This window comes from Carassius carassius, chromosome 22 (genome assembly GCF_963082965.1).
Source record: "Carassius carassius chromosome 22, fCarCar2.1, whole genome shotgun sequence".
Lineage (NCBI taxonomy): Eukaryota > Metazoa > Chordata > Actinopteri > Cypriniformes > Cyprinidae > Carassius > Carassius carassius.
In genome coordinates, this window is record NC_081776.1 from 27,450,465 (window position 1) to 27,467,550 (window position 17,086).

The 17,086-nt window shown below is 38.3% G+C and overlaps 1 protein-coding gene across 1 annotated transcript in view; it reads left to right on the plus strand.

Annotated features, from left to right (window-relative positions):
- Positions 1–17,086, plus strand: part of LOC132099203 (NACHT, LRR and PYD domains-containing protein 12-like) — a 165,446-nt gene that overhangs the window by 57,386 nt on the left and 90,974 nt on the right. The window contains exons 6-7 of the mRNA XM_059505655.1: positions 11,848–12,021; positions 12,143–12,316. Coding sequence (XP_059361638.1) covers positions 11,848–12,021; positions 12,143–12,316 — 348 coding nt within the window. The remainder of the gene's footprint in view (positions 1–11,847; positions 12,022–12,142; positions 12,317–17,086) is intronic.

Consider the following 17,086-nt stretch of genomic DNA (forward strand, 5'->3'; position numbering starts at 1 on the left):
GGAGAACGCGGTTTTTCAAAGCTTAAATGGATTAAAAATTATCTCCGACGTACAGGTTAAACTCGAGGACGCAATCAAAGCATTTGTAGCTGCAAAAGCCCGACCCGCACGCTTCTGAAATGTAGGCTAGTTGTGTGAATGTGTGTAACCTCCGAAACCTCTAGTACTTATGAGCTAAAAAGTTGTGTGCATATGTTTAGTTTAATTCTATAATAATCAGAGGTGGAAAGTAACGAATTACATTTACTCGCGTTACTGTAATTGAGTAGCTTTTTTGTGTACTTCTACTTTTTTAAGTATTTTTTTTAATCTGTAATTTTACTTTTACTTAAGTATATTTAGTTTGAAGTATTGTACTTCGCTACATTTTAAAACACATTAATTACTGAGTAAAAAAAAAATCGCTCCCTGGAAGCTATGTCAGTAAATAATGGGCAGGAGGGCAAACTGGCGCTAAAATCACAAGAAAGATGCAGACGGACAAAACAGGCGTTAGTGGTGCAGACACCGCTGAAAACGAAACCCCGTCATATTCTGAAGTTGAACTTGAAGGAAATGAAGTGAACCCCTGCCCATATTTATACTCTATTATGCTGTGTATGCTGTGCTTGCCTAGGGAGACCAAACTAGCAGTTTATAAAATCTCGACAAGACATCAACCCCACGTAATGTAAAAAAAAAAAACAACGGTCAAATATGTACTATTGTGTATTATGTATTGTGTTAATCAGCTACAAGTCGGCTGACTCGATTTTCTTCTCATACATTCCCGCAGCGTCACAGTGCATTTCCCTAAAGAAGCCGAGCGACTTCAATGGGGCTTTCTTTGAACAGTTTTTTTCTGTGCTCCGAAGCTAGACGGTCATTGGATAAATGCTGCGATTATGTCCCGCCCACGGACGCTCATCGTCTCTGGAGGTGAATGAAGACTGGGCTTCCGCGTGATGATTGGAGGATCTGTCGATCTCCTTTTGACTGACAGCGGTCTGCACCATAAGAAGTCGGTGAAGCTGTTTCACGCTCAGTCCCATGATCGCGGATTTCTCAAGTGTATTCGAAAGACAAACTGCGGCAATATTTCTTGATATTTGTAAAATGCAGAACCACCACAAAATTGAATTGGTAACTAAGATTGAAAATGTGCGCGCGCACGCACACACACTATAGCCATCTAGTGGTTAAAGTGATTTATTACAATTTTTAAACTCAATTTCCCCAAAAATGGGCAAAAATCTTACATTAAACCTTATAAAATTATCCATGGTATCCCCATGTATGAAAGTTAGAAATCTGGGTCTTTTATGAAGTGAATTTTACCTGAAATGCTTTTTTCTTTTTTTGTAAAAAAAAAAAAAGCCTATTTAAATAAATATTTATTTATTTATAGAAATTTAAAAGATTTAAATCCTCCAAAAACTGTACAAAGTTTAGTAAAAACATAAATGAACAGAGTAAAATTATATTTGTAAAAAATTTAAATATTTTACTATTACAAAATGAAATGTTATTGTCTGGGGTCAAAAAGACCCCGCGTGTCACTACAAATGAAGACCATCAGAGGGTTATAATGTAGGCCGAAAATGAGCTTCCCCTCTTTGAAAGACCAGCAGCCGCCAATGATATATATATATATATATTTATATATTTATATATTTATATTTATTAAATATATATTTATATTTATATATATATATTTATATATATATATATATATATATATATATATATTTTTTTTACAACAGGACAGCAAACTAAGAGACTTGCGTTTTAGACACCATATTGCCGGTTTTTGCTCTATTTCTACAACAAAAATTTATTCCAAACACAGCCACCAAAGCAAAATTTTGCATCTCTGAGCAACATGACAGTGTTTCGTTTCTGAATGAATCAACCGTTTAAATGATTTGGTTCAATCGCAATGACTCACTTATTAACAGTGACTTGCTGACACATACTGGCCATTTTAATTTCACATTTAAAGTATCTTTTGATTTTTTTTTTTTTATAATTAAGTTTTTATAATTTCAAATGAGCATTCAACATTTTATGTCTGGCATATCAAAACATTATTCATGCATTTGTAACTGCAGGTTAAATGCATTCTTGTCCTGCACTAAACAGTGTGTAAATACATCTAAATGCCACGTCCGATGAAGCTTTTGCATTTCCTCTGTATTGAAAAGATGAGTTTGTTGATAATGATTTGCCTGGTAACAGCCCAAATGTTTTATTATTCTAAATAACTGATTCCTTTAATTAAAAACAACTAGTTTGAGATTAATAGACCTATCCCAGGGGTGTCAAACTCAGTTCCTGGAGGGCCGTAGCCCTGCAGAGTTTAGTTCTAACCCTGCTCCAGCACACATATCATGTAGTTTTCAAATAAACCTAAATGATTAGATTAGCTGGATCAGGTGTGTTTAATTAGGGTTATATCTAAACTGTGCAGGACTGTGGCCCTCCAGGAACTGAGTTTGACAACCTTGGCCTGTCCCATTTTTGACTCCCTCCCACTGTTAAAATGTAACTAAGTAATTTTTACTCTGAGTAAATTTTAAATGAGCTACTTTTTACTTTTACTTGAGTTGATTTTTTAGACTGGTACTTTTACTTGTACTTAAGTAAAATTTCATTAATGTAATGGTACTTTTACTTGAGTAGAATATTTTTGTACTCTTTCCACCTCTGATAATAATATGAGCTGCGAGAATATAATGAATACAAAGAGTAGTGCTGCTGAGTGCAGGCATGTTTCAGCCCAGTAACACACCGTTCCTCAGAGTCAAAACACAGACCGAATTCTGTTCAGCTGGAGGGGGTTGGGTTTTTGGGGTTAGTTATGTGTGGCTTGTGGGGGTCGAGATAAAGGTGTGAATTGCTCTTTCATATGGACAGTGTCTTATGAGGCTTTCAAAGTTGCTGAACCGGTTTATATAGAACTGTTGTTTTGGTTATATATATATATAGACAAAAAAATGGTCTGTCCCCAAGTAAGATTTTTCTAATTCTAGTCGTTCATTTGTTATATTCAACTAATCAGAGGTTTCTATAAAATTTACATAATCAAATCTTAATATATTCCACGCTCAAGCACATCCATTAAGTTTGCCACAAAGTACATGCAGAAGTAGCCCAATAATTGTGAAAAATGAGACATTTTAATCATTTGTTAATAAACAAATGTTTTCTTGTCTGCTGCAAGATGAAATTCACAGTGCTGGCTCTCTCCGACAGAGAAATGCAACACTCACAGATTGTTGAATGTTGAATATTAATGCACCCTGTCATTAATCCGAATTAATAATTTTTGCACAAATACTTGCATATGAATATTAATTCACATTTTGCATTACAACGAAAATTATTTTTTACATGCAATTATCCAAAATGAAACCAAACAAGATTTGTAATGAAGATAAAATAAATAAGAATAAAAGCCGAACATCTACCATCACACCTGCAGTGCAAATCTTGCACATATTTTACACACCTGCATTTAAATGCAGCTGCATTTTTTTTTTCATTAAATAATATGAAAGCAAGTAGGGCTGGGTGATAAATCAATTTTATCAATTAACTCGAATTTGTAATTTACATCGGTTTGTTTGAATGAAAATCGGTTTTCTTTTTAACATCCACCGACGCACCACTCAGTTCTCCCGTAGTTCAGAGTGGCTCAACCCTCCCCCGCGAGTCTGAGACAGAGACACGCCGCCGAGCAAAAGATGAGCTGAGCGGTGTGATTCTGACTGGAGCACGTGATATAACTGCATATTCAGCAAGAATTCATGTTAAACATATTTAGCTATGGCTTGATCAGGTTATAATGACTGCAATAGTCGAGCAGGATGTTAAAGGCTATATGAGTTTGTCTGTTTCTTTTACTGATTATTTCCGGGTTAAAGCATGATTTAAACAGATAAAGCACATTCACACGCAATCGCTTTAGCAATAATGCATTCAAACAAATGTAATCTTACAGTGCTACTACATTATCAGTAGGCTATTTGATTTTGAAATCTTGAAGAAATTAATCGATCTGTTTAGATAAAATAACTGACAAAAATGTACTGTTATTTTCCTCACAAACTAAATTTTCACAGCTGATGGGCTAGTATTAACAAAAAATAAATAATAATAAAAGAATAATATACAACCCGAATTCCGGAAAAGTTGGGACGTTTTTTAAATTTTAATAAAATGAAAACTAAAGGAATTTCAAATCACATGAGCCAATATTCTATTCACAATAGAACATAGATAACGTAGCAAATGTTTAAACTGAGAAATTTTACACTTTTATCCACTTAATTAGCTCATTTAAAATTTAATGCCTGCTACAGGTCTCAAAAAAGTTGGCACGGGGGCAACAAATGGCTAAAAAAGCAAGCAGTTTTGAAAAGATTCATGTGGGAGAACATCTAGTGATTAATTAAGTTATATGATATCAGGTCTATAACATGATTAGCTATAAAAGCTTTGTCTTAGAGAAGCAGAGTCTCTCAGAAGTAAAGACGGGCAGAGGCTCTCCAATCTGTGAAAGACTGCGTAAAAAAATTGTGGAAAACTTTAAAAACAATGTTCCTCAACGTCAAATTGCAAAGGCTTTGCAAATCTCATCATCTACAGTGCATAACATCATCAAAAGATTCAGAGAAACTGGAGAAATCTCTGTGCGTAAGGGACAAGGCCGGAGACCTTTATTGGATGCCCGTGGTCTTCGGGCTCTCAGACGACACTGCATCACTCATCGGCATGATTGTGTCAATGACATTACTAAATGGGCCCAGGAATACTTTCAGAAACCACTGTCGGTAAACACAATCCGCCGTGCCATCAGCAGATGCCAACTAAAGCTCTATCATGCAAAAAGGAAGCCATATGTGAACATGGTCCAGAAGCGCTGTCGTGTCCTGTGGGCCAAGGCTCATTTAAAATGGACTATTTCAAAGTGGAATAGTGTTTTATGGTCAGACGAGTCCAAATTTGACATTCTTGTTGGAAATCACGGACGCCGTGTCCTCCGGGCTAAAGAGGAGGGAGACCTTCCAGCATGTTATCAGCGTTCAGTTCAAAAGCCAGCATCTTCGATGGTATGGGGGTGCATAAGTGCATACGGTATGGGCAGCTTGCATGTTTTGGAAGGCTCTGTGAATGCTGAAAGGTATATAAAGGTTTTAGAGCAACATATGCTTCCCTCCAAACAACGTCTATTTCAGGGAAGGCCTTGTTTATTTCAGCAGGACAATGCAAAACCACATACTGCAGCTATAACAACAGCATGGCTTCGTCGTAGAAGAGTCCAGGTGCTAACCTGGCCTGCCTGCAGTCCAGATCTTTCACCTATAGAGAACATTTGGCACATCATTAAACGAAAAATACGTCAAAGACGACCACGAACTCTTCAGCAGCTGGAAATCTATATAAGGCAAGAATGGGACCAAATTCCAACAGCAAAACTCCAGCAACTCATAGCCTCAATGCCCAGACGTCTTCAAACTGTTTTGAAAAGAAAAGGAGATGCTACACCATAGTAAACATGCCCCGTCCCAACTATTTTGAGACCTGTAGCAGAAATCAAAATTGAAATGAGCTCATTTTGTGCATAAAATTGTAAACTTTCTCAGTTTAAACATTTGCTATGTTATCTATGTTCTATTGTGAATAAAATATTGGCTCATGTGATTTGAAAGTCTTTTAGTTTCATTTTATTAAAATTTAAAAAACGTCCCAACTTTTCCGGAATTCGGGTTGTATAATAAAAAATAATAATAAAATTAAATAAAGGTCTTTTCAGCATTAAGGTAATAACATCACAGTTTTTTATCATCTTGTCTCAGTTATAAGTTTAACTTGTTTTGAAAAATTTCTTTGTCATTTGAATATTGATTTTAAAATCGATTTAAATCATAAATCTGATTTTTTTTTTTAGGCCATATGCTATCGCCCAGCACTAAAAGCAAGTAAAGAAGGCTCCCTTTAAAATAACTTATGCTGTCAGTTAATGAAGCTCTTTTTTACATCGTGTGTATTTTGTCGATTATAATGAGAGAACGTGAGTTTAATCGTGAGGACGTTTTATTAATCCGTCTTTAGAGTTTCAAAGATTTAATCGTGCAGGTTTAATTTTATTTGTTTCTTGTTTTAGGCTAATTAGGCATAAATAATGGGAAAGAAATTATACAGTGCTTCATGTTCAAACATGCAACAATTTCTTAATCAGTTTACAGACAAATGTTTTTTCCCCAATAAGTTAAAGGACAGGTAACGAATAACAAAAATGCATGTTGTTTTATTAAAGGAAAAAAAATATATTTATATTGAAAATATAAATTAAAATATGAAAATATTGACATTTTGCATATTAATCCATGAAGCCAACCCCCCTAAAATAGGCTACCACTTTTAATGCTCCGATGCAAAGTAAACCACAATTTATTTTAAATAATATAATGCATAATTAATATAATATAAATAATACTGCACACCTTTTAAATGTGTTAAATCTAAAATATGGTTTAATACCATGTAGATTAGAGAAAATATAATCACAGGTTCAGGCAAAGGCTTGACATTTATCCTGCTTGAATTCGTTCTAAGAAATGCACATAACTTCATAAGTACCAAACTTTCGTCTGTGGATATTAAATATTAAATATTTTAACTACAGTGTTTTTCTTTCATTTTCCCTGACTGAAGCCATCAAATCTAACACATCAGTGAGGCAAAACTGACGTCTATTAGCGTAAATGTGCTTTGATGCGCTTGTTTGATAACTTGTGGTTAAAGCGCCACTCAGCGGTCAAAGGCTGCAAATGCACTTTATACCATCGCCGCGGTGTTACGTGCGGCGGTAAAAAGGGCCTTTTGAATGTCTACTTAGTGTATATATAGTTATAAACACAACATGTATATTATATGGTTATATTCATGAACAGAGAATAGCCCATCACAGTAAAGTTTTGTCTAATACAAAGAAAACTAATACAAGTAGATTAATAAAAAAAAGACTTACTCATGTTTATGATCTCTACTAGATCAAGCTGCTTCATTCTTTTTTCTGAGGTAATCCAAAACTCAAACCCTGTGGTAATCCTCAGTGCGTCTTCTTGGGGTGAATTATGTCTTATTCCTCTCAGCACGAAGTGAACAGTAGAATTTTCTCGCTGCTTTTTTTTCTTTGGTATGGGCGTTTACACGCAGCGAGCTTCAATTTGTCTATTATAATACCAAAAGCGCTCAGTGCATGGGATAGATATAATCAAGGGATATATGAAAGATGGAACATCGCATTGTTTTCATATGGATTACTTTATCACAGAATATTTGTTTTCGTAGACATGTAGACATGTCTAGCTTTCTATAGGTATATCTCTCATGTCTCTGAGTATTTGCTGAGTTACAGTTCATTTTAATGACTCATTTCTAAATGAAGATAACCGCAGACCAAGGCGGAAGATAGCGCACCGTTTGTGCTCTTTGTTTTGTAAATGTTTTTTTTTTGTTATTATGTGTATACAAATAAAAGTAGACCCTTTACAGATTTGATTGATGTATTGCTCTTATCTGTACAATCAAAACTGAAAGTCTAATTTAAGTTCTTTTTTGTGTTATCAGGAGAAGATGCCACAAATGCGACAAGTTTGTCGAATACAGAGGGTTAACCCTCTGAGGTCTAAGGGTATTTTTGGGACCTGGAGAAGTTTTGTCATGCCCTAACAATTCTGCTTATTTCAGTTGCTTATAAACATCTAAATGGCAAAAGTCTAATATCACTGTATTCCGCACATACTGGGCCATAATAATATGTGAGCAGCATGTATGTACATGATTGTGTTTTTGATAAAAAAAAAAAGTTTATGCGTGGTTAGTGAAAAACTACAAATTGTAAATCACTTGAACACTTACAGTACATTGGTTCCCAGGACTTTTGAGAACTTGAGCTTGTAGCCTATAATTTTTCTTTCTAAATTATGTGAAAATCATCTTGTTCGCTCATTCACAGAAAACAATATATTGATTTATATTTTCTAAGACACTTTTTCTGTAGAAAGGGTCTATGCGAGAGGGCGTGAACTATCATGCATTATATTGTGATTTACACCTGAGAAGACAAAGACCCGCATAATGAGCTGCATAATGAGCTTTTCAGTCAGGTTTGTGACTGAGAGGAAAGAGTTACGAGAAAGAATCTGAGGACAAAATAAATGTATATAATTTTATGTTTGTAGTTTATTTATAATATATTTAATTATCCCACAAAATAATTTAATATTCACTTGCAAGTGCAGTTTATTATTTACAATCAAAGCTGACTTTCAAAGCTGAATTTTTTGCATCATTACTCCAGTCACACAATCCTTCAGAAATCATTTTAACAATCTGATTTTCGACAGACAAATATATTATTATTATTATTATTAATGTGGAAAAGAGCTGAGAATATTTTTTCAGGGGGGTTTTTTGTTGCTAAATTGAAAGAACAGCATTGTTTGTTACATTTGTTACAGTTATATTATTTACATCAAGCTTTGTATGGTAAAGAGTATATTTTTATTAAAACTTCATAAATGTTTCACTTGATTATACACTTAGTCAGGAATTATAGTTTGGAAAAAGTCTAACTAGTAAAATGTTTACACATTATAAGAAACCTAAAACAAGTATATAAATAAATAAAAAAAGACTTATGTTTATGATCTCTGCTGAATAAAGCGCTTCATTTCTTTTTTCTGAGGAAATCTCAAACCCTGAGGTAATCCTCATCACATCTTTTTGGGGTGAATTATGTCTTAATGAAGGGAGACGTGAAAAACTGGACATCGCGTTGATTTCATATGGATTACTTTATCACAGAATATTTGTTTTCGGTAGCACTTGTTTAGTTTAAAAGTAGACATGTCAAGATTTCTATAGATATATCTCTCATGTCTCTTCGTTGAGTATTCACTGAGTTACAGTTCATTTAATGATGCATTTCCAAATGAAGATCACCGCAGACAAAGGCTGCAAACAGCGCACCTTGTTTGTTTTCGATTTTCCAGAACTTCATCACGTCTCAACAGATCTTCCAGAGCTTCATCATACCACAACCGATCATCCAGAGCCTCGTCACATCTCAGCTGAACTTCCAGAGCCTCGTCACATCCTGTCTGTTGCACCCAGCAATGTTCTCTCAGCCTGTTGTGTTGCTGTCAAGGAGACTGTTGATCATCTCCAGAGGTGGCGGCAACTGCTGCAGAACCTTCTGAGGTGTCAGTAGTATTCATCCATTAACTCTCATTCTATCCTGTCGTGGACATGGAGGCCATCCATGAACTCCCCGCCGGTCCCGTCATGGCTATGGAGGCTGTCTATGAACTATCGTTCATTCCTGTCATGGAGGCCATCTGTGAACTTTCTACCTGCCTTATCATGGCACAGAGGCCACCATTAATCTGTCTATGTTATCTGTTCCAGTCCCATCTAACCAGACTTGCTCTCTTGAGCCATCAATTCGGCTGTGGTGGTCCTCTGCTCTGCCCTGGTGGGCTTCTGTCTCGTCTGCTCAGCTGTGGTGGTCCTCTGCTCCGCCCTGGTGGGCTCCCACATCACCTGCTCCGCCCAGTTGGGCTCCAGCTCCACCCCGGCGGGCTCCTGTTCTGGAGTTAAGCCCACGGCGGGCCCCTGTTCCCGAGTTAAGCCCACTGCGGGCCCCTGTTCCCGAGTTAAGCCCACGGCGGGCCCCTGTTCTATATATTAGGCCCAGGGAGGGCTCCTGTTCCCCATGTTAGGCCCAGGAAGGACTCCTGTTATCCATGTTAGGCCCAGGAAGGGCTCCAGTTCCCCATGTTAGGCCCAGGAAGGGCTCCAGCTCTGCCAGCTCTGGCCCGGTCCCCAGCCACTCCACTTCCACATGGACCTGGCCCTCCATCCCTCCCCCTGTTTCGCCTCCGCTCCACCGCCCTCCTAGATTGTTAAGAGCATCTGGAAGCCGCTCCCTTGAACTTAAGTGGAGGGCACTCCACTCAGGACTCACTCAGGACCCATTTCCAACTCCAATTCCCATAATCCCATGCTTAGAGCTAATCACCACCAGGTGTTCCCCATTACCACTCCCCTATATATACTGTGTTTGGACTCTCAATTAGGATGAGGTCTTGTTCTAGCCCAGTCTGTCAATTCCGAGCGTTTATCCTTTTGTTTGTTCCTCCCGTGTCTGACTTCGGATTGTTTATACTGCCTGTGATTCTCTGCCGCCCGCCCCGACCTCTGCCTGGTGTTGTTGCTATTTCTGGATATTTCTGGACACACCTGATGCTGTTCCTGATTTCTGCCTGTCTGACCATTCTTTAATAAACTACTGCATATGGATCCGAACGTCTCTGACTCCGTGTTACAGGGCTTTACTTTTTAACAACCAGATTTGATAATGCTCAAAAATATTAAAAGTTATAGACACTGAAGTGCCTTGAAATTTTTTTTACCACACTGAATTTTTTTTTAATTTGATATAAAAATACATGAAATCAATCCTGGAGCAATCTAGAAAAAATAATGGGTTGAAAGTCACATGTCTCATAGTTTCTATTTCAAATCTGAAGAAGATACCATGAAAAATGAGATTCCTGCAAATATTTATCTGTGACTATGTCTAGCCCCCCACCCCCCACATATAAAAACTGTATTGAAGGCTTCTACAAACTATTTTAGTCATTAAACATACCACTGCATAGTTTTTTTCAATTATAAAACACTAGACAGAAACTTAGACATCATATAAGTGATTTATTTGAGCACAAGAAAAATACAATAAGAATAATTTAAGTAAGAAAAATAAAAAAGATTTAACTTTGTATGCCAAGAACAGAATATCCTGAGATTGCTAGTTTTTGAGATTATGGTACCAACCTCTCATTGCATGACACAGCGTAGAGCGCACCTACTCTACACTGATTGCTGCTGTACTATCTGCCGGCAGTCCTTAGAGAGTGCGCAGTTATCAACAACTCTCCTATGGACACTATGACCACGTTCTCCCCTGCCACCCACATCCCCGTTGGGCAGAGGGTCGAAATGATAATTTGTTTTTGTGCTTCGTGAACACTACACTGCAAAGATGTATGGGGGGAGGTGCAAATATTTAACGACAGACCGTCTCTTGCAAAAGGCAAATATTCCCCTTCAGAGGCAGAATCAGTGAATAACATTTGCAACTCAACCTCATGGTAGAAGTTTTTATTAGCCATTTGGCGATTTTTTCTCACAAATCACACCATTTACTTGCACGGTATGAACTGAGCTGCTTTTGCATCAATGACATGATAGCTGACATGCTCTGTTATTTCCTCAAACACTTTGAATAGGAACATGACGTAATGTTGGTCTAGAATCGAAGTACTACATGTCTGCCATCTAGTGGTAGAGAATAAAAATGAGATATTACACCATAATAGGAACTACAGAATAAAAATGAGATATTACACCATAATAGGAACTACAGTCTATTTTATATAAGTATGACGTCTTGTCGCAATTTTGTGACTTTGGCACTTAGAAGGTTAATTACAGTGACAATGATGAACTCACTATTTGTACATAGTCTATTAGAAGGTTAATTACAGTGACAATGATGAACTCACTATTTGTACATAGTCTATTAATGTATTAACTAAAGTTTATAAACTACTAATGAACTACAATAGTTTAAAATGAATTATAAGTGCTATGTTATTGTATAATTATTATAAAATGTTATCAATAAAGTCTTATTGCAATGTATTTAGCACAAACATGCACTGCAGATTATAAACTATATAAAATCATACATTCACATTAATATAGATGTTTGTTTTGTTCTTTACACAGGCTATGTGGATGTTATCTCACTGCTTCATCCTGTGAGAATTTGTCTTCAGTTCTACAATCCTCAAATTCCCATTTAAATGTGCTGGACCTGAATAACAATGACCTGCGGGATTCAGGATTAAAGTTGCTTTCTGAAGGATTGAAGAGTCCATACTCTAAGCTGAAGATATTGAGGTTTGAATTTGAAATACTTAAAAAAAAAACTTGCAAAACGATGCAAAATAATTCATTACTAAAAAAAAATCACACTGTTAAGATTTATTCTGTATGTAATTACTGTGTTCTTCTTGTTTAGATTTTCCATCTGTAGCCTCACTGCTCAGTCTTGTGAGAGTTTGTCATCAGCTCTACAATGCTCACACTCTGTCCTGAGAGAGCTGGACCTGAGTAACAATGACCTGCAGGATTCTGGAGTGAAGTTTCTTTCTGATGGACTGAAGAGTCCAAATTGTCAGCTGGAGATACTGAGGTAAATGGTTTATCATAAAATAATAAACACATGCTACCATTTAGGCTGTTTAATTTTGTGAACAAATGTTACATATGCTCTCAATGGAATTCCAGAAATAGAGACAAAAACAAAATTTTCAGGCTTTTTTTTTCTTTCATATTTATGCAGATGTTTGTAGATGTGGATCGTAAGATTGAAATGGCCTGAAACAATTACTAAACAAACTACAAACCTGCTGCATTTCTAAATATAGTTTCTCACTGAACAAGCTAGCAGCACTATCTAGCAGCCATGTGCAGACCCTTAGCATCTTAGCTAGGGCCCAAAATTAACCCTTTTGCACAAGAGTTTAAAATATTCTGAGCCCCCAGCGTTTCTCTTTCAGCTCTCAGTGATATGTGTCGGGTCCCCGCTATAATAGCAGCTCTATTTCAGATTTATCACGTAATAGAAAGTCTAAGGCCTTTTCAAGCCGAAGGGCAAACTCATCTAATCTGCGGCCTATTATGCATCAAACTAAGATCAATGTAAAGACACAAAGCACTGCCATCAAGTTAGCATTTTTAAACATTTGCTCACTAAAAAATAAATCATTTCTAATCAATGACTTCATAACCACATAAAAATCTAGATTTTATGTTTCTAAACAAAACATGGCTAGAAGACAGCTGTAGTGCAACAGTCCTCAATGAAGCAGCCACTCCTAACTTTACTTTCATGAGTGTCTACAGGACTGTTAGGAGTGTAGCTGCACTATGCAAAGATTTTTATCAATGCAAGCAAGTGTCATTTGGTCAGTACTTGTCTTTTGAATATCTAGGGATTGTGCTGAAAAGTGCTCCAAGCATTCTGTTTATCATTATTTACAGGCCTCCAAAATACTCTTCAGTCTTTGTTGAAGAGGTCACAGAAATGTTATCAATGATTTCCTCAGAGTTTGACTGTTTTGCTATTGCAGGGGATTTTAATATTCACATAGATAATGCAGAAAACAAAACTACAAAAGAAATGATAACGGTTCTAAACACATTTGACCTGTTTCAGCATGTGCATGGACCCACACACAAATGTGGACACACTCTAGATTTAATCATCAGTAGGGGTCTAAACATTTCTTCCATTGTTATTAAGGATGTTGCCCTATCGGATCACTTCTGTATTTTCTTTGATATATTGACCTCTGCTACCACTGAATCTAGATCTGTCTCTGTCAGATGGAGATGCATTAACGAGAACACTAGTGTGCTGTTTATGGAGGCTATATCTTTAACACCAAGCATTTCTGCAGACTCTGTTGATATTCTCCTTGATTCCTTCAACTCAAAAGTTAAGAATATTATTGATGATATTGCTTCAATAATAGTCAGTAAGAAAACAAACAGACAGAAATCCGTTTGGAGAAGATCAACAGCAGTTCAGACTATGAAAGACAATGCAGAAAAGCTGAGCGGATGTGGCGGAAGACGAAACTTGAAATTCACTATAGCATCTATAAAGACAGCCTTCATGCTTTTAATGTGAAACTAGCCACAGCTATACAGAATTTCTTCTCAAACCTTATAAACAGTAACTTAAACAACACACATACTCTTTTTGCCACTGTTGAGAGACTGACAACCCCCCCCAAGTCAGATTCCCAGTGAAATGCTCTCAGACAGCAAATGCAATGAGTTTGCTTCCTTCTTTTCTGAGAAGATCATCAATCTCAGGAAGGCGATTAGCACATCCTCAACTAATGCAGAGGTCAGACAGATTAGGCCACAATATCAAAAAGATACTATGTCTATTTTTAAAGCAATAGATAGCCAAATTTTCGAAGAAATAGTGCAGGCTGCTATCAACCTGCTATCTTGACACACTTCCCACATCTTTTCAAAAGTTTGCTTAAGAATCAGAATCAGAATCAGAATGAGCTTTTATTGCCAGGTATGTTTACACATACGAGGAATTTGTTTTCGTGACAAAAGCTCCGCAGTACAACAGAATGACAGCGACAGAACATAAAACACATAATAAAAGAATATAAAAATACAAAAAATACAAATAAGTAGACAAGGAATGATAATATACAAATTGACAATTGTAGGCAGGTATATTACAAAAATGCAGTTATGTATGTACATGTATATTATGTGCAAAATTTAAGTGTATACTAAGTATGTGTGTTAGATAAATTAAGTGTATGTGTATATAAATATAAAGTGTAGTGTGTTCAGTGTAACAGCCCTTTTGCTCACTCTGGATAAGTACAGTTCTTGAATAGATGGGAGAGTTGAACCGATGATTCGCTCAGCAGTCCGGACTACCCTCTGTAGTCTTCTGAGGTCCGATTTAGAAGCTGAGCTGAACCAGACAGTTCCTGAAGTGCAGAGGATGGATTCGATGATGGTGGAGTAGAACAGTTTCAGCAGATCCTGTGGCAGGTTAAACTTCCTCAGCTGGCGAAGGAAGTACAACCTCTGCTGGGCCTTTTTCACAATGGAGTCAATGTGAATGTCCCACTTCAGGTCCTGAGAGATAGTGGTGCCCAGGAACCTGAATGACTCCACTGCAGTCACAGTGCTGTTCATGATGGTGAGTGGGGGGAGTGCAGGGGGGTTTCTCTTGAAGTCCACAGTCATCTCCACTGTTTTGAGTGTGTTAAGCTCCAGGTTGTTGAGCGTGCACCAGACAGCCAGCTCTTTAACCTCCTGTCTGTAAGCAGACTCGTCACCGTCCTGAATGAGGCCGATGAGTGTGGTGTCATCTGCAAACTTCAGGAGCTTGACAGAGGGGTCCTTAGATGTGCAGTCATTAGTGTACAGGGAGAAGAGCAGTGGGGAGAGAACACAGCCCTGGGGAGCTCCGGTGCTGATTGTACGGGTGCTGGATGTGTATTTTCCCAGCCTCACTAGCTGCTGCCTGTCTGTCAGGAAGCTGTTGATCCACTGACAGACGGAGGTGGGCACGGAGAGCTGAGTTAGTTTGGGCAGGAGGAGGTTTGGCATGATCGTATTAAAAGCCGAGCTGAAGTCCACAAACAGGATCCTCACATAGGTCCCCGGTCTGTCTAGGTGTTGCAGAACATAATGCAGTCCAATGTTTACTGCATCGTCCACAGACCTGTTTGCTCTGTAGGCAAACTGAAGAGGATCTAGCAAGGGTCCAGTGATGTCCTTCAGGTGGGCTAGCACCAGTTTTTCAAATGACTTCATGACTACAGACGTTAGAGCCACAGGCCTGTAGTCATTTAGTCCTGTAATTTTGGATTTCTTTGGGATGGGGATGATGGTGGAGCGTTTGAAGCATGAAGGGACTTCGCACAGCTCCAGCGATCTGTTGAAGATCTTTGTGAAGATGGGGGCCAGCTGGTCAGCACAGGATTTCAGACAGGCTGGTGTAACACAATCTGGGCCTGGTGCTTTTTTCCTTTTCTGCTTCCGGAAGACCTGGCGCACCGCATCCTCGCTGATCTGTATTGCAGGTGTGGGGGAGAGGGGGGATGCAGGAGGTGTGAATGGTGAGAGTGCTTGATTGGAGAGGTGTTCAGGATGGGTTGCAGGAGCTGTTAATGGTGTGAACGGTTGTTTGGAGAGGCATTCAGGGTTGGTTGCAGGAGTTGTTATTGGTGTGAACGGTTGTGTGGAGAGGTGTTCAGGGCAGGTGATGGGTGTTCTTTCAAACCTGCAGTAAAACTCGTTCAGATCGTCTGCCAGTCGTTGATTTTCCACAGTGCTGGGGGGTGGTGTCTTGTAATTGGTGATCTTCTTTAGACTTTTCCACACTGATGCTGAGTTGTTCGAAGTGAACTGAGTCCTTATTTTTTCAGAATAATTCCTCTTTGCCACTCTGATCTCCTTTTCCAGTGTGTATTTAGCCTGTTTATACAAGACATTGTCCCCCTTCCTGTAAGCATCTTCTTTGGCCTGACGGAGCCGTCTGAGTTTTGCAGTAAACCAAGGTTTGTCATTGTTGTAATTTAGTTGAGTCTTGGTAGGAATACACATATCCTCACAGAAACTGATATATGATGTTACGGTCTCTGTGAGTTCGTCCAGATCGGTGGCAGCAGCTTCAAAAACACTCCAATCAGTGAGGTCAAAACAAGATTGTAAATCCTGCTCTGCTTCATTAGTCCATCTTTTTACAGTCCTTAATACAGGTTTAGCTGATTTTAGTTTCTGCCTGTAGGTCGGTATAAGATGAACCAGAAGGTGATCAGAACGTCCCAAAGCTGCTCGTGAAACAGAGTGATATGCATCCTTTATTGTGGTGTAACAGTGATCCAATATATTACTGTCTCTGGTGGGACATGTAACATGCTGTCTGTATTTTGGCAGTTCACGGGAGAGATTGGCTTTATTAAAGTCCCCGAGAATGATTAAAACAGAGTCCGGGTGTTGTTGTTCTGTCTCTGTGATCTGATCAGCGAGTTTCTGTAAAGCCAGGCTTACTTGCGCTTGTGGAGGGATGTAAACACTAACCAGAATGAGCGAGTGAAACTCCCGCGGCGAATAGAACGGCTTGCAGTTGACAAACTGCATTTCTAGATCAGGACAGCACATCTTCTTTAACACAATTGCATCTGTACACCACCGTTCATTGATGTAAAAGCATGTCCCGCCGCCGCGCGATTTCCCCGTTGATTCTGCGTCGCGATCCGCTCTAAACAGCTGAAAGCCCGGCAGATGGAGCGCGCTGTCCGGTATGGCGTCATTCAGCCAGGTTTCCGTGAGACACAGAGCAGCAGAGTGTGTGAAATCCTTATTTGTCCGAGAAAGCAGAAGGAATTCGTCCGTTTTGTTGGGT